The sequence below is a fragment of the Uloborus diversus genome, chromosome 4 (genome assembly GCF_026930045.1).
Source record: "Uloborus diversus isolate 005 chromosome 4, Udiv.v.3.1, whole genome shotgun sequence".
Lineage (NCBI taxonomy): Eukaryota > Metazoa > Arthropoda > Arachnida > Araneae > Uloboridae > Uloborus > Uloborus diversus.
The window spans coordinates 117,741,173-117,760,840 of NC_072734.1; the positions used below are offsets into that span (position 1 = coordinate 117,741,173).

At 32.1% G+C, this 19,668-nt stretch overlaps 1 protein-coding gene across 1 annotated transcript in view; it reads left to right on the forward strand.

The window, feature by feature from the left end:
* Positions 1–19,668, forward strand: part of LOC129219677 (potassium voltage-gated channel protein Shab-like) — a 252,789-nt gene that overhangs the window by 92,810 nt on the left and 140,311 nt on the right. Inside the window, exon 3 of the mRNA XM_054853953.1 lies at positions 1,366–1,702. Within this exon, the coding sequence (XP_054709928.1) occupies positions 1,366–1,702 (337 nt within the window). The remainder of the gene's footprint in view (positions 1–1,365; positions 1,703–19,668) is intronic.

Genomic DNA, 19,668 nt, shown 5'->3' on the forward strand with positions numbered 1-19,668 from the left:
GTTTCCAAGTAGAAACTCCTGAACAGAAGCGGAATAATTCCGTGCGGGTGCCGAAATAAGGGCCAAAGTATTTTGAGGGGATTGAGAATCCCGAAACTATTTTCTGGGATCAGAGATCCACACGCACTTCGCCTTAAAACTGGTAACGCAAAGCAATTTTGTCGAAGATCCATGATGTTCGCCGTCTTTAGGGCAGCGTTTTGCTGTGAGCTGAAAGAACGAAACACTATTTGAATCAGCGATTATTCGTTAAGTTATTTTTGAACAACTTTACTACATTGCGTCAGTTACAATAAAAGTTCATGTTCCGAGAGTCGAGTGTTGTTTTACTAGAATAGGCGGTAAATCAATGCGCATTCCTGTCTTTTCGAGGATAACTAATTGATTTCTCTACATAGTCTGAGAAGGAAGGTTTAAGCGTTAATTTGTCTACTGCTTGACTAAGAGGAACACCAAGTACCAGATTGAAAGAATAATTAAAGACTACTTGAAATTTCATAGTATGTCAAACAAATTATAAAAAAAAGGCGGCCGATGAGAATATGGTCCAAAATTTTGAAGGTTTTAAAGGATCTAAGAGGACTGCAGGCCCATTGTTTGAATTTTTTCAAGGTGAAGGGGGGTGGGGGATCAAATCGTGTATACTCAATGGAAATTTTATCGGAAATTAAAAAACTATAGATACCAATATAATGGCTCTAGATTTTGCATAGCGCGTTTTCCTTAAGCAGTTGATAATTAATCTTGACTTATCATCTGTCAGTATCGAAATTCACCAATAACATTTTTGGCTATCAAAGTTCACAAACATTTCTCACTTCCCTGTCTCTTCAATATGTTGTGCACGTAGAAGTTGAGGACTGCGGCTGGGGTTGGCTGGGGAGGCTAGCTTTTTATTCGATGTTAAAAATGAAAATGAAAGATAGGAGCTAAAAAGTTAATAAATGATGGCGTTAACAAATTTACTTCTAGGTTGAACTTAATCAAGTATAGAATTGTGGATAATGGACTTTTTGAACTTCCCAAACTTGAGAATAATCCAGGTTTTCGAAGCTGTCCTCGATTCAGGTCATCCTAAAAGCATTTTTATTAGATTTTTTTAATACTTACTCTGTCGTTGGAGAGGGTAATGAAGTTTTTAATCACAGCTAAAAAAAAATGAAGAACAGTAATTATAAAGCTAATATTGGAAACAAATTAATTTTGAAGCTTGTACCTAAGCAACCACAGATTTCTGGCTTTTGGGCTTTTGGAACTTCACCAAAAACGTTGGCTTTTGAGGCATTTTCCACTTTAAGTCATTAGTTTAAATATTAGTTATTAGTCAAAAACTCTTTTTCACCACTTATTCCTTCCTTCTTCTAGCCTGGTGGACAATGAGTACTTCTTCGATCGGCACCCTCGCTCCTTCAGCGCAGTACTCAACTTCTATCGCACGGGCAAACTCCACCTGGTGGAGGAGATGTGCGTTCTTGCCTTCAGCGACGACCTCGAATACTGGGGGGTGGACGAGCTGTACATGGAGTCCTGCTGCCAGCACAAGTACCACCAGAAGAAGGAGCACGTACACGAGGAGATGCGCAAGGAGGCCGAGTCCCTCAAGCAGCGCGACGAAGATGAGTTCGGACTCAGCAGATGCTCGCAGTACCAGAAGTTCCTGTGGGATCTGCTCGAAAAACCCAATTCATCTCTGGCAGCCAGGGTAAGCAGGCAATTTTTGCACTCCAATTTGGAACGAATCCTTTTCCATACAGCTTAATCTAGTTTCCGGTCACGCTTGCTTTGCTGCATTCTGAAAAAAAAAAAAAAAAAAAAAATGTTGCGTATTATTTTTTGTTTTTTTCCCTCTAGTTCTGTTGAGTTAATATGTATAATATCAGCAAACATCCTCTTTTTAATTCACGTAATTTCTGAGACAGAATACGGAAAGATATACTGTGACACAATGGATATTTTAAAAGCCGATGACTGACGGATTTTAATATATTTATAATTATTTTTTCAATCGAAAATTTTTTTTTCAGCAGTTCCGAAACAACTTCTACTGTCGATAGTTTCTAAAAGTAGGAAAACCACATAACTTATACCATAGGTGGATAAAAATGTTAGAACGTTATTAGATAATTTTTCTCTTCGTAATTTTCACCATTCAATTACGAAATATTTCTGTTTAACCAAAACAAGTCACACAATTTTAGAGTGACGTCATTGTCCCTCGATGTTAGGTCAATTAATAAGTATAAGTTCGTAATTAAATTTTATGCCACCGATACTTAGTGCATTAATTGCCGTCTAAACAGGTTGATTCAGGGTACTTGCAGTCAAAAGGGCCAATGATAGTGAAGTATTCTAATTAAAAGAAATTGCATTGAAGTCATACAAAATATTGATGGATTGCTTTATTGTTTTCGGAATTTTCATCTTTTTGGAGAAATTAAAAAGCGGGGGGAGGGGGGGGGGAATAAAGTTAGTGCAAACTTTTTTCATTTAAATTTCTGAAATATGAAAAAAAAAAAAATACTTTGAGTCTTTTGCTATAGAGAAATAATGTGATGATTGGTACAATACTCTACGTTTTGAGCTGGATGATTATTTAGTTTGATTGTAAAGGTTTTTCTTTTCTTTTCTTTTTTTTTTTTTTTTTTTGTAAGAGTAGCATTTTTATGCTAGGGTTTTTTCTTCTTTTGTAACTGACGTTAATAACAGATGTCACCTCAGTTTCACCGACACGAAATCCTCCTGGTTTTCAGTTTTACTCATAACTTTTGATGTATTGAAGGGTGATTGGAATTTTAAGTGTCGGCGAAACTGAGGATATACCTAAAAATTTTAAGCAAGACCTTTGAGATGTTGAAGTATTTTGTAAACAGAATAAAGTTTGAGAAAAAATGAAACTTTTTGTAAATTGATAAATTTTTACTAAATGTCTCTATGGAGGGGATTTAGCTAACATCTTTTGAATAAGAATGCAAATAAAAATTTCCTGCTCTGATATTGCTAAGCATTTTCCGTTCAAAGATAAGTAAACCTTCTTTACTTTCGGTCAAGCTCTAACAAACGAGGTACAAATACCGAAATAGTGATGGAAGACGACTTCCTTGAAAGTGGTGCACTTACGGGCTAAGAACTAATACAGAGGGTGGCCAAATTATTACTCAAACAAACTTTTTTGTATTTTTATTGTTGTTACATAGAGTTTATTAATTTGAACACATTTTACTGTTTATTTACAGGTTTAAAGTTTATCCTGACAACTATTTTCTTAAAAAAAATATTTTAAGTGTGATAAACATCAACGTCTGCGTCCGTTAAAATTTCAAGATACAAGCTTCTTCTTTTGAGTGTGATTTTTGGAAAAAATCGAGTAGCCATACCATGAATTAAAAGCATGCCACGCCACATCCAAGCCGCGATAGCAGCAAAAGGCGGAGTTACTAAATATTAAATAAATATTTTTTTACCTATTGTATCTATCAGAAGGTACTTTGCATTTAATATGTTTAATTCATATTTTAAATAAACTTTAAAATATGTTCAAGTAATAAACTTATACAACAACAATAAAAATAAATAAATTTACAGAAACGTGTTTTTGAGTATAGTAATTTGGCCACCCTCTGTAGGTGTAATTCTCTTCTAAAATTTCAGTCAGATTATTTATTTCGTCTCATTACCATATTCATTAATACTGGAAATAAAATTCAGTGGATTAAAAATCTTCTGAGTGATGTATAAACAGTTTTGGGATGACATTTATAATAAATGTTTTTTAGTCTTAAATTGATACAATTTAACTCTAAATACGCCTAAAATTACAAATGTCATAATCATGGTGTTCTGAAAACACTGTTATGATGTCTATGGACATTTTAATGAAATTATTTTTTTTTAAACTTTAAGTGCTCCCAAACTCAAATTTTTATCAGTTCAATATATAGGCGAATTTTAGAAAATATAAATATTATAATCCCATTTTTTTTTATATCCCGAACATTAATTGAGAGGGATGGGAAGAAATCTTCTATTGTAATTATTTTTTTCTTGAGTAATTATCACATTATGTCGTTTATTTGAGGCTAGGTATTTAGCTTTTGACCATATCCCCACACTTTTAGCTCTCATTACCACATTTGAAATATTATTACCATTTTCTAACTGTCATTACCATGCTTCAATGATGAAAACTTTATAAATTAATTTAAGCTGTAACCGAGGTGAATGATCTCTGCTCACAATTTCCGTCATAAAGTGAGCAAAAATTTTGATTTTTTTTTTTAAAACCAACATTGATTGTTGCATGAGAAAAACTTTTAAGCTATGTCAGTGATTCATATCTGCCCACATTTAAGAATAAAGTTGGATAAAGTTTATGTAATTTAACCGTTATTACACGTTTCTGTACACGTGTACCGTTCATTTTTCACATTTCAATGTGTAGTTACATCTGTATTCCTGTTTCGGTAAAAAGTTTATTTTTGTTAATTATATGATTCTTCTACTAGGATGTCAATTTTTTTAATACCCAATGGCGAGTACAAGATTAGTTTTGGTGGCTCCCCAGATATATTTTCGAAATTTATGTCCTAAAACCGCGTTTCACAGTCTTCAGTAAAAAATCTAGTTCACTTCTCTAATTTTAAGCAGTGCATTTTAAGGTCATGCTATAGCACAAATTGTAGCCGACCAATTACTTAAAATTTTGAAAAGAATTGTTTATTCCTAACCAATTTTGATATAATATACTTTGATGGTCCAAATGTCAGCAAACTTTATTTAAGCGAAGTAAATGATAAGTTCAGGACTTAATGAACCCACTTTAGATCATTTTCTCTGAGAAATCAATCTCAAATAATTAAGAAAGTCTAGAAATTTACATTGATATTATTCCTACACTTTTCAAAAGAAGCAGAACAAGAAGAGAGAATTTCAATTACTATTAAAAATAAGCAGTTTTTTGGTGTACTTCCCAACCAAATGTTTAATTTTAATGGTCAAATTTTGAACCCTAAATGGCAAATGCGACGTCTAAAACCTGGAGTTGTGTTAAAAGTTTATTTTTCCGTTCATCCCTATAACGAACTTTGACTGACGAAAAGGAATAAGTTTTCTATATTTGGAGTCAATTACATGCACATTACGCCTAGTTCATTATTTATTCCATAAATCGATTTTCCCTTGTTTTATTACATTTAAAAAAATGTTTTATAGTAATTCTGAGTTTTTTACCTTTTTCCACTAAGAAAAAGAACCTCGACATTTGTTCCTGCTTTGGAAAAAAAAAAAGAAAAAAATCTTGTGCGAACGCTGTCGTTGTAACTTCAGTTTCAATCGATTTTTTTTGTTTGTACGAAAGCTAAAATTTACGGGTTAAATTGAGCGCAAAGGAATAAAATCATTTGAATTTTGACGTATTGAATTAAAATTATGTTTTTTACAATCACGAATTGCGATAGGACCCTAAATCATTGTGTTCCTTGTTTCTATAAATGGAATGGAATGGAAATTTAGAAGAAATTCGTACCCGTCATGTTATGACTGAACTGAAGATTTCTAGATTAGATGTTATGACTTACGACCATAAAAAAGAAACTGTAATTAGGATGCGATATCTAAGATATGATTATTACGGCCAATTTGAACCTTACACTTATCGTAAAGATTATTTAAAACGTACATTGAAAATGTTTTATTTGTTGTCAATCTTAAATGATAGAAAGTAGTAATCTGGAAATATTGTATGTAGCTCAAGTTTGGCCATTTAAGTTCATCTTTGTAGGTCTTTTTCCTGAAAAAGAAAGAAAAAAGCAAAAAAAAAAAACACGTGATTCCTCCCCCCCCCTCCTCTTTCCGTTTATTAATGTAAAATATGCTTGCTTTACGCCTTGGGAGAAAATGCATGAACGAAAAAGCAAACGATTTGTAACCATAGCGATAAAAACTAGTCCTCTTAATAAATATCTAAACAGCAAGCTAGACTTATTCTCGTCGTCATGGTAGTTTGAAAAATCAGACTAATGTCAACTGCGGTCAGGTCAGAGTAGTAAGCAATTCGTGATTGTTCAATAAAGGCTTCAATTCTTATTTTTATTTAACAAAATTATACAATTTACGACGAAAAATTAAAAGAAAACATAATTAGTATGGCAAATAATTTTTACAGCTAGTTCACATGGATGTTTAATCATGTGTTACGTTGTATAAAAGCTAATAAGAACGAAAAGGAATAATAACTCCTAGAAGAAATATCACATTTTACTCAATTCATTCCAACTCATGTGCACAATGCTCAAATGACGAATGGTTAAGGAAATCTTGGGGAAAATGATGACTAACTGCATCATATGGTTTCCGGATTATAGCGAAAAAAAAAAGAAAAGTTAAAGTCTTAAAAGATTCAGCTTCTAATCACGATTGACAGATAATGCTTACAATTCGGCATCATTTTTTTTCTATCAAGCTGTCTACGAGAGTTGAATGACGCTTTTTTTTTTTTTTTTAAGTATTTCTTTTTTTTTTCTTTTAGAAGATTAACGTATAACTCTACCGTGAGAGTTGAGGCTCATAAGAAATATAAGCAAATTCAATTATTTCCTGCTTGATTAATTAATTCTTAGAATCGATACTTTAGTCAACTAAAACTCGACATCGATTGTTCTGTCAACTTTTACCCTTAACTGAAATCGACACTTAATGACGAAATTTAGAGCACAATAGAATATAATACTGTTACAAATCCTGTAAATAGTAATTATTGTAGTAACGTAACCTGTAAATAGTTTCCCGTAATGAATATACAACCCCTTAACATTCGGCCGAAGTATACAACCCCCCTATTCTTTTTTTCTTATTTCATTCACTGATTTTATCAATGAAAGTGTAGTTGTAGAACGTTGTAGCATTTTCTGGAATCTTTGAGATTTCTTTTCGGTGTGTATATAAGCCGTTAGCGATGGATAAAAAGGAGAGTTTCGATTGAGATTTCGAACTGAGAGCGTATTTGCTCTGTTTATTGCGAGGCATTTCGCTGTGTTGTTTTCGTATTTGAAGTAAATACGTGTGTAAACGTTGAGTTTACGGTGTTGTGTGATAATTGCTTAATTGCTGATGAATAATTCAGCAGTTGTTGACGATCTTTCCTGTACATAGTGTAAATAAATTTCCTGTGTTTTTATCAAGAACTGTGTCTTCATTTCAAGAAAGTGGAAGTCGCACCGAATCCGTTACAATACATTAGATAAGACTGATGTAGAACTGATTTTCCTGATAGAAAACTACATTACGCAATTTATAATTGTTCTGTTTAAACATTATTAATCAATTATAGATTTCCTGCGGTGCAAGAATTATTTTTTTAATTAAATTTATTTAATTTTTGGTAGTTTACAAATATTTGATAAACTTATAACAACAACAGAGGGAATAATGCACTAAACTATTAAATAACGTTTGTATTTATAAAATGGGACAAAATTGATAATACCTCCAATCAGAAAAATGAATGCATAAATTTGAGTTAACTAGAATTAGTCAAAAAATAACAAACAGGCAATCGCTTTAAGACACTTATGTCTATTAATATTAATGAAATGAAAAAGTTTTAATTTAACAAATTTTTTTAATGAACCAGAAAATATAAAATAATTTCTCAAAGCTTCATGTAGATTTGAAGCCCCATACAGGATCATAATTTCTTACAGGTTGTCTCGAAAATTTGTGATTGTCAATTCTTAATAGCTGGTGCTTGTACTTGTAAGCTTGTGCTTGTAATAGCTGGTATTTGTAAGCTTTAAGAGAGAAAAAGTGGTGTTCACACGACAGACAATTGCTGTATTTATCTAACAGTTTTGTTGTACGGCGAATAATATAAACTGATGTGTATGTTTTCTTATTGATTGCTATCTTTTACATTTATAGTTATGTAGTGTATGTGGCCTTTGGTTTCTTTTGAAGCTTAAAAGTATTTTGATAACTATTAAAAATTCAATCACAAGTTTTGCAGAAAAATCTAGACGAAGTTCTGAATATGTGTGGAGTTTAAATCTACAAGAAGGTTCATAAATTATTTTATATTTTTCCGTTCATTTTAACAACGTGGTATTTTAAAACTTTCTTGTTTCACTAATTATTTTGTACTTTTAGTATTGTGTATATGAAATATTTCAATGGATTTTAAACACTTCTATCAGACAATGAAAGAAACGGTTGAGTGACAATGATTGAGTTCGGTAACTTTGTTCAGTCAATAAAATTAACTTGAAAAGAAAATTGCACAATAAATAGTATTGTAACCCGGAAACTATGTTGCAAAAATACGTCAATAATTTACAATAAAGATGACTGTCAAAGCAGCCTGTGGTTTTAAAAATAATTTCCACTCAAGTTAATTTCATTAAGACTTTTTCTCATACACGTCTGTTTTTATTTTTGTTTTTGAAGTCCGATTCTATAGATTGATTTTAGTACAAGTTTGAATAACCATAATAATTGTTCTAAAAGTCGCATAAAACCTTCATTTGAATCGTTTTTATTTAAGAAGTTATTTAAGACCTTTTCTAAATTTTTAATTACAAAGTTTCATGGCGATCCTTACAAAGTATTTCAATAATTGCAAGACCACTTGTGCACGGAACATTTTTATATGACGATAGTCTCTGTGTTCTTATATTAGAGTATGTAAAATTTCTAATGCGTGCTTAAAAGTCTGACTAAAATGTTGGGAATATTTTATTTTATGTGCGCATTTTATAAAATTCTCTCTTTTTATCAATCTTAATTCCCATTGTTAGATTTGATTGGAAAATAACTTCGCCTAGTTTTTACGCAAAAAAAAAAAAAAAAAAAAAAACTTTTCCTTACCTTTAATGTTAAAAAGAAACTTACCTTTAAACAATTTTCTCTGCTGCAACGATGTGAATAAATATTTTGACATGTGGTTTTCAGTAACAAGCTTATTTAACTAGAATGATTCTTAACCTTCAAAAAAGGCCAAACTTAGAACATACGAAATATCGCTTTGTTGCCTCTCAAACTTCTAAACAAACCATCTAAGAATAACACACCGACCTTTTGGTGATTCTATTCTTTTCAACCGACGAATATTTGTAGCAGCAAAAAGTCCTACGCGGCAGAAACAAGCGATCATAAATTGGTCAGCCCCAACACCAGTTTGGTTTTCTGCGCTTTGAAGTTCTTCCGCCACCCGGTTGATATTAAAATACTGCTAATGCGCAACGCCATTTTTCTCTGTTGTCATTTACGTCGTCTAAAAAACTGACAGTTTTAAATGCAAAAACGTAAAAGGTTGCCTGAAGAGTTATAATGTCTAAATATACTTAACGTTTTTTTTTTTTTTTTTTTTTGGCATATTCGCAACTCCAATAATCTAGAGGGGGCGCTGCAGACACTGCCTAATGGCGGATAAAAAAGGTAAAACAAACAAATGCCGTAACTTATAACTTGCTTTGAAGCTTAGTGAATGACAGTAATTTTTCATTATGTTTGTGGGAAACTTTCTTTTCCATTCCTCTGAAATTACATTTCACCACAAATTGTCTGAAGCCTGAAATTTACCCCGAAGAAAACACGTGGAACGGAATGTTTTACCCTTTTCGGTAGTATTGCTAATCACCGCAAGGTAGCGTATTCGAGCTCTAGAGCTGCGAATTATAAATTACTTTTTTTTGTGTGTGTCAGCAATTTTTCTCATTAGTTTAGGACAAAATGCAAATTGCACTATAACTGTAAGGGACCGAATTTGAAACCAAATTAATTCCGTATATGTTTCTACATCCTGCTAGTTATTCTCGAGTAAATTGTATTTCCCACTTTTTTTTTTCGTTTTTATTTATTTACTAGCATTCCCGTACCCGGCATTGCTCGGGTAATGGAATTAGCTAGGGTTAACAGTGCTTGGTGCACCTAGTTTCGAAAATCCCCTTTAATAATAATTACTGATCTTAATATATGAAAATCTTCTGTGCGGACGTTTGTCCTCATAAGACTTTTAAACGGCTGGACCAATTTTGATCAAATTTTTTGCGTGCAAGCATGGTTTCGAAGCAAGATGGATCGAATCGGAAACGTTTTTGTTAATTAATTAATTAATTTAAACATTGGATGGTTATACTTCCCAAATGATTAATATTTATTTTAACCTATTGTTGAGCGAGAACTGAAATAAATATTTAACCTGTTGCCAAAGGACAATAAGAAAGCCAGTTCTGCTTTTTGTAATGAAATTTCCTGCTGTGATATGTCAATTGAGAACAGATAAAACGTAGAGAGAGAATGAAGCTTTCCATTTCTTAGAAGCAACGATTTTAGGTTCCGTGATATATTTTAAAGTAAAGTACGGGAAGGTTCACGCAAAACGTGTGTTCTGTCGTCGTAGTTGAACCATGTGACCGGATTGATGCTTTAGATTTTCCTAACCAAATGATCAGAAAGTACCGTCCGTACTTAGCAACATTTGTTTCTCGGCTAAAATCCATCTGAGTTTTGGCACCAATGTCAAGAATACGTTAAGGATTATCTAACTAATCAGTACATTATTAAAGGAAAAGATGATGGAATTTAAAGACGAAACAAATTTTATTTTCGTCCAGATAAATTACAACAGGGTAGTTCTGTACACGAAAGATCAGTGCAGTGGGAGATCTTTATCTTTGGTGGAGAGAACAAATTAGGCAATATATGAAGTTTAAAAAGTTTTCGTTCAAAAGATCGGAGCGCTAATCGGTCGGAGTTGGCTTCGCTCACTGATCGGCTGGATTACAGTAACGTGGTGGCTTGGCGACTTTGGCTGTAAACAATAGAGTTGTGTGATCATTTGTTTACATTTTAACGCTACTGTTAATGTAATTTATTGTATATTTTGTTTATTTGGCGAATTATTTCCAATTGCAAAGAGTTGCTTTTCGTTTTTAAAGAGTTTTTAGTCATTTTAGTTGAAGAAAGCGTTTATTTTACATCGTTGGGGGGGGGGGGGGGGGAGGGATGAGTGATTTTCGCTTATTCAGAGAACTGTTTTTACCTTGATCATTTTTTATACGATATCTTTTTCATTGTTTTATTCTTTTTCATATGGGGGATGTTGCAACAGGATTTCCCGTTTGATCTAGATGGGTAGTTAGTTTTTTACACTTAATATCTGAGGACGCTTTTTATCCTTTGAGTATGGCTGAAAGAACAAACCATCAAGTACGGGAGAAAAAATAAATAATAAAACAACTGCTCAGTGGGCATTAGATAAATCAAGTTGTAATAAATATACGCATTCTGACACCAAGCAGTTTAAAACCTTTTCTTTTTACTTATTTTTTTCAACAAAACGGTTCAAACACTTGATAGTTTATTGAAATTTTTTTACTTTTCAATTTACAAAGTTTGAACAGAACAACGTCTGTCGGGTCCTCTAGTTATCTATAATTTTTCCTAATTTTGGGAGGATCCCGGGGTCCCTGGACTCCTTATATATATGCCGTTGTCCTTAACCGATCTTTTAACTGTTATTAACGATCCTTTTAAAGTATTGATTATCTTTGCAAACACAGACCATCTACATTTTATTGTTATACCTATGTTTAAGCAAGAACTTCTTTGTATACAACATTTTTAGTTTTTTTCCCTGGTGCTATAACATTGGCCGTGTGAAAAAAAGTCTTCTCTTAAATCGACCCCTGCTACTTTTAATGTCTGTCCTTGTGACTTATTAATGGTTATTGCACAGCAAACTTTAACAGGAAACTGCACTCTTCTAACTTCAAAAGGATAGTCCGCCTGTGATGATATTCTTAAAAACTTCGTTTCTAGTTTTGAAAAAATGAAAGCAAAAGACAGAAACATTATGAATTGACTTGAGAAAAGCCTCGAAAAATCACGTGAGAAACAAAAACAATATCAAATTTATAGTTCGCTATCGACCAAAAGTTGAGATGAAGTACTGAATAATGATTTGAATGGAGGAAAACCTTCGAAAATAAGGGATTTGAATTTCAATGACAGGTTTTAATTTCGCAGAAATTAAGAGGTTTTAATTAATTTCTCCAGAACTAATTGAGATTTCAAAAAATCCTTTCTTAGTGGTTACTTTCGTAATCATGCGGACATGCCTGCCAAATTTCAAGTCTGAAGCTTCAGCGGTTTCGGCTGTGCGTTGATATATATATGTATATATTTATGTATATATGTTATCTCAGGACATTGATTTTTATATATTAAGATTTATTTATTTTTCAAATATTCTTCAGCAGGAAGAAATGTGCTTCCGGTCTAAAATTTTGCTTGACGACTTAGAAAAAAAAACTGTAAATAAGGTTATGAAACACTATATGAATCAAGAGACGCATAATCATGAGTTTTCCCAAAAAGAGAAATAATGTAAATAAATAATAAATAACGTAGAAAGTAAATTTATCTGATAGTAACTAGTGAATAATTTAGAAAGGAAGCAAATATAAGAATTGATTTATATATATATATATATATATATCTTATTTCTTCATTTTATTTTTCATTGTTTGTACATCAGTAACTTATAAACGTTTAAAAAATAATTTAGACCTCTCCGTGTAACAGAATAAACAAATAAGCCTTAAAAAAGTTATAATCATAAGGAAAAATTACAGTTACAAAACAAGTGTAAAATTAATTTTTTTTTCTGCAATTTCAAGAAAAAAAAATCTCCTCCTTTTTAGAGATGCGTGCTTCAAATTTAAATAAAAGTAGGATGGCTCTTTTACCCACTTCTTATGCGATAAGTGGGACATCCATTTGATTTTTACAAAACGTTGAAAATAATTTTAAAGCATTATTTTACGAAATAATAATAAACTTGTGTGTATTACAAAGTCCAAGATAAAAACAATAAAGTTTAAATTATTCTAAAAAGGGGTCCTACTTACCCCAAGAAATCCTACTTGTGTTCAAAGAATTGATGCTTATTTACACACAATTAATGTAGAATTGAGAAAAAAAAATCAACTGGTGGCAATGGGGTCGCATCCAAAATTTTAAAAGTATTTTTTTCTGAAAGAGCATGCTTAAAAACATAGGATCTGACCATTTTTTAAATAATTTGTCAAGGTTTAATATTTTAAAAAATTACTTAAATCGGTGCGCTTTCATTGTTTGCGCTTCCGCCGATGATATCACAAATGATAAAATGCCATTCAGTGTTGCCATTCACAGAGAAAAATATTTAATTCTCATCTTTAATCACGTGTATTGGCAACGATATGGTTAATAGCAAGCGTAGATTGCAATATTTAATTCGCTCCTTGATTATCATAACGTGGAAACGCGGTAGGAAGATGCGCCAAAGTGCATCACTTTTGACGTCATCAAGACCACGCCTTATTTGAAAAATCGGACATTTAAAAAAATTAATTAAAAAATAACTGTTGGGAAAATGAAAGTATTTTCTGAGTCCATGTTATTTTTTTTGCTTATTCTAACAATTTCAGTAACTAAAAGTAGTGCTTCTGACTGAAGGAAACAACCCCATTAGCAAAGATCAAAAAATTCCAAAACCTTGGACATGATCTGTACCATTTTCATGAGAATAACGCGTATCTGTTTAGTAACGTTCACCTACACCACCATATTTTGGGCCTTCACATTAAGTGCGATTCGTCTTGATGCAGACTCGGAAGACATTGGAAACGATGACAAGTCATATACATATCCACGTCTCTTGAAAAACCGTTCAAAGTTCCCAAACATTAGATGGAAGGTTGTCACACCTGTAATCATCTCTCTCAATTGCTTCCCAAATGTGCTCTGTGGATTGAGGTCAGGTGACCTTGGTTACCTTGAAAGCACGTGCTGGTCCGTGGGTGAATCTCTGGGGGTGCCGGATCAGGGATTGCTCGGCGCCTGTTCCGGTTTAAAAATAAAAAACAGAGCTGTCTCTAGGACTCTCCATCCAACCGGTTAAACCCCACACATTGGAAGGTACGGGGACCCTTGAGTGTTATGTTATGCTAGTCCGTGAAATGCTCGTCCAATCATTTGGTTACAAAGAAGGGGGGGGGGGGCGATGGCACGGTGCATTGTGTTGTTTAAAGATAGTCTCTGGTGGACAAAGTGCACCCATGTAATAATAAGGACCAAAATATTTCGTACAGCCATTCCAATACAACCATAAGCGCAAATGTTTAATTTTATGGCAGTATTGCTGTGATAACATATTGGACTCTAAATATGAAATGTGATAAAACTTAATGATTATTATTATTACATCTTGAACTTAATCACTTATGACTGTACTTCATACCAAAATTCAACATGGTAGCGCTGAAATTCCACAATAAAATTAAAAATGTGAACTTATGGTGGTATTGAACTCGGTATCCGATATTTTTATATACTCGTCTTTCTCCATTAGACCTAACATTCCACGAAATCTTGTTTCTTTTACCTTTTAGTGGTATTCCAAGTATGGGGGGCACGTGTGTCGTAGCTGTCTTGAATAACATAAAAACTTGAGGATGATTTTGAACCTTTTTATTAGCCTACTTTCCCAGTAAAAGTCAGAGAAAGAAGAAAAAAGCATGAAAGAATACTTAATAAATATTAAATTATCCCGAAAAAAAAAAGTCAACAATAAATAAAATAGTTAGATAAATATTGAAAAATTAAAAATTGGAAAGTAGGGTATTGAGATGGGGGAAAATGTCTGTCGGTCTGTCTATCGGTCTGTCTGTCTGCCCCCCCCCCCCCAATAACTTTTGAATGAATAATCCGATTCGAACAAATTTTTTTTGTTAGAAAGATCACGGCGAGGACATCTCATTCCCATAATTCATCTCTTGATTTGAACAATTTTTCGTTCAATTTTGAACAGTTCAAAAAAACTTAACATTAGCGCCTATGGGGAAATTCAAATCAAAAATAAATCTTGAACTTAGAGGCGAAGTGGCTCCAAACAAACTTTGTAGGGAAAAGCTTTTGATGAAAAACATGTATCAAAAATATCTTTTTGATTTGAACAAGTTTTCGTTCAATTTTGAGCAGTTCAAATCTCCTAACATTAGCGCCTAAGGGGAAACTAAAAGTCAATATAGATTCCGAACTTAAAGGCGGATTTACTTCAAACAAACTTTGTTGGAAATAGCTCTTGACGACCTACTCCCGACTCCGATATTTTTGGCACTCCTGACTCCGACTCCTGTGTCCAAAAATTACTCCGACTTCCCGACTTTGAATCTGATTTCGTAGCTTTGGCAAAAATTTATGCACGGAGGAAAAATTGCTGACTCCGACCCTTGGATATCCGACTCTGACTCCAACTCCTGTATCAAATAATAAGTCCTACTCCGTCTCTGCAAATATTAAAAGACTTGCGGACTTTTTGAGGAAATGACCGATTTCAACTCCGAGTCTTTGAATGGAAAACTTTCGGCTCTCGAATCTAACTCTTTTGTCCCAAAATCAGATGGACTCCGACTCTGACTCCATAGCCATGGTTTTTACTGTGAAATAATTGTTTTAAATATGCTTTGATTTTATTTTCAAGCTAAAGTTTTAATTTATGTATTCAGCTTTTGGCGGAGAAATTCGGAGTCCTTTACGTTTCTGCATAAAGATATGCACAGACGATTTTTTTTTTTTTTTGACAATGAAAATTATTTTATTGTTTTTATTTATTTTTGAAAGTATATTAATTAATTCTTAAAAAAATTTTTTGCAACACGGGAAAAACAAACGATTTTTTTTTTTTTTTTGATATGATTATTTTAATGAGCTTTTAATTTGAATTCTTTTTTTTCCTTTTTGAAAGCGGATGAAGATTTTTTTTTTTTTTTTTTGATGGAAAAAATGTATTTAGCTGCTTTGTTTAAAAGGTGCTGCTATTTTATTTGTTCTTTTATTTATTTTTTACGTATCTACTTCTTTAGATGAGCGTGGCATACTTTATTTCTCGAAATCAGCTTAAAATATTAAAAAAATATGTTTGAAATAATTTACGATTTTAGCTAATTTTGAGAATACTGATCAGATACTAGAAAGTCGATATTGGTATACGGGAAAGTAGGTTCGTTTACTTCTGGACAGAACTTCCTGTTATTTACGCAAACATTCATGTGGCTGATTACAGAATAAACATTCAAATACAATTAACAAACAAGCTTGAACTTGTTTTTAAGCGCTGCAGAGCTTTGAGGAGTAAGAATACAAATTAGGCGAACATCAATAAAATTTGCTGCAACCAGGGTTAAGGAGTAGAGGAGAACTGTCCAACGGCTGGAATTGCAAAAGCCTCCGATTCCACCTCCTTTAACTTAAAATCATTTCGACTCCAACTCCACATCTCTAATTAAAAACTGATAGTATATATCTGTGTATCTATCAGAGTTGAGCAAATTTTAATTGCATTGACAATTAAAGATTAACAATTGATTAATTGGAAAACCTAACCACAACTAACAATTGATCAATTGTAATTGTGGAAAATTAAAATTAACAATCAATTAATTGTTAATTGTAATTTACTACAGTTAACAATTAATTGTTATTTTTAATTTACCACAGTTAACAACTAATTAATTGTTAAATGTAGTTTACTACAATTAAGAATTGTCAATTGTTTTGTGAATTTTGATTAAAACTCTTTAAAAAAATACTAGTTTTGTATAATATACTCTACATACGACAGGTCGACGTGGACGCTGGACAGGTACCATATTACTATCTAACTATTTAAATACACATGTTAGCACCAAATAAAATATCAATGCACAACAGTAACTTTATTACGAGCAATAAATTATTTACTGCAACATATGACTTTTCGCAAACAACCTTATGGCTCCAGCAAAATTTCCTTAAAAAAAGTATACTTCAATTAGAAATTCAAAAAACTTTTTTCCGTACTAGTAAAAGTTCAAAGAACATCTGATAGAAATTACACAAATGCATCTTAATAACACAATTTAAATATATATATATAGAGAGAGAGAGAGCGGTTTCTGAGATCTCACGTCCTCTGTTATGTTCTTCACTTCCCCTATTACGGGTTAAACTAAAACAATGATTTGCATAAAACTTAAAACATTTGATTAAAACACAAACATTTACGTGTGGATAAAACTTGCCAAGACGAGAATAGTTCACGCGGCGAGCGAGCAATCAGCACTGAACGAAAATACGAAATCGAATAATACTTTGCACTCAGTACCCTGCACCTATTGATACATTAAGTTAATTGTTAGTTTTAACTATTTCATAAAACAATTGAAACAATTAAACAATTAACTGCAATTATTTTAATTGTGAGAAACGATTAACGTACATTAATCCAATTAAATTTATTGCAAAAGACATAATTGCAATTAATTTAATTGCAATTACTTTTTTAATCAATTAACAAGGAAATTGAAAAAATAATTGATTAATGCCCAACGCTGGTATTTATGTATGTATCTATGTCCAAGTTATTTCTCCCGAACGACAGTAAACTGACCATTGAACCAGGTATCGTTGGATTTGTAATTTTCCCGCCTTTATATTTGGCTATTTAACATAATCCTCAAATAATAATTAGTGGAGATGTCAATTAAAAACTATTAAGACACTTAGATTTCGACATAAAATCCCTATTTTTCGAAGGCTTTCCTCCATTCAAAATTATTATTCTATGCTTCATCTCAACTTTCAGTAACAATGCTTTTATTAAAATTTGTAGCGGGTGAAAAAAAATCGAATGTGAGCAAATAAAATTCTGACTTTTGTTTCGAGGCTTATCCTGTAATCGAGGAATTTAAAATGTTTCCTTCTTGGTTATTTTTCGCAAAATTTTAGAGATTTTTTTTTTTTGTTTCCAAGTCTGATTGTTGAACACGCTTCACTTGACATAAATTTTATTTTCGAGGTAGACCGTGCAAAGTCGGGCGAAGCAGCTAGTAGTATGATATATGTTAATATCCGATTGCCGCAACTGGTTAGAAGTTATGACTTTGACTAAACTTTTTTTTTTTTTTTTGCGTGTGTGTGTGATACGCAGTTTTACCTCCGTTATATAAGCAATTTATTAGTTATTTACTAATGTTCGTATTTCCACGCATTTTTACCCTTATATAATATTCTTGAAATTAAATTATTTTGTTCTGTATTTTTGTTTATTTATTTCTTGTCAATTTATTTTAATTTTCCATACTTTTTTTAATTTGTTAATTCTTTCTAGGTTATTCATTCTTTCTAGGTTATTCATTCGCTATTTATGTATACTGGGTTTCTGCAAATTCCTTGCGCTTATATGTTTCTACATTCTGTGTTATTCGCTATTTGCACACGTAGTTGTAGTTTGGCATAAATATCACCTTAAATGAATGTTAATGGATTTGTGACAAGATTGGAGAGATAAATCTGGCGACGGTAATTCGTGACATAAAAGACACAAAGTAACTAATGGATGATATTGTATTAGGCTTTTTTTTGTTAAAGTAAGCATGACTGATGCCAAAAGCAAATCTAAAAAGACGCTTCGAATATTTCTTGTAGTTTATCGAGAAAGAAAAAAAAAGAATATAGAATATATACTAGAATCAATATAATTCGTGTGTTGAACAATCTAACCATAAAGTTTCTTCCAATGTTTACGATTTAAAAATATCTTAATCTTAAAAAAGAATTCTAAACGCATTTCAGTCACTATACAACAAAAATAATTAGCTCAGGACTCAAAACGCCTCATATAGAAATAAGTTACATTAATATATAAATATTAATATTAATGTATGTGTGTAATATGTGTAATAATATTAATATTTATGTAATTACATAGATATTAATAGGAATAAATATCTTATTCCTAATAAATTATGAATTTATAAATTCATTTGAGTTACCAAATAACAAACGTAATTAGCTAAGGTAAGTAGCATAATTCCTCATATAGAAATAAGTTACATTAAAAATTCGTTATATTAATCACTGAGTAAAGAGCTTTGAATATTTTCTCATAGAACACAAATTCACTAAAAACAGTATCCCTTGCAAAAAGCATTCGCTGTGTAATTTTCTCGCTACTTAAAGTATTTCCAATTTGAAAACTTCACAAAGAAGAATATTTTTTATACTTCGAATTTTTACAGAATAGAAAATTCGCTATATTTGTAAATTTAAGAATAGAAATTTTTATTTGCATAAAAAATTGCAACATTGAATATTTGCTACGAAAAAGGTTCACGAAAAAAGAGTTCTCTTGTTATTCGCATCCGTAAATTTAACAATCGTTGCTTAGTGAATAAAATATGACAACGTATATAAAGTACAAATTCAGAATGAAACGAGCTGATGTGTGCATCACATGACTTCCTTTTACTCCAATTTAATGTCATTTCCCCATTATTCGCTATTTTAATGTGATTCAATATTTATTCTCTAAATATCACCAACAATGGCCAAATTGAAACCAAAAAAAAAAACTCCGCCAAATTTGTCGCCAAGTTGGCGACAAAACTTGGCGACCAAAAGACTGGCGATATATCGCCAAGTGTCCGACAAATTATAACGCCACTTGAGTTTACATCGAAATTAACAATGATTTCCCCCCAAAAAGGTGCAAAAGACCCCCTTAGGAACATCCGAAAGCAACCAAAAGGGGAGGTGCACAACTAGACCCCACTACGAGTCTATGTACCAAATTTCAACTTTCTAGGACATACC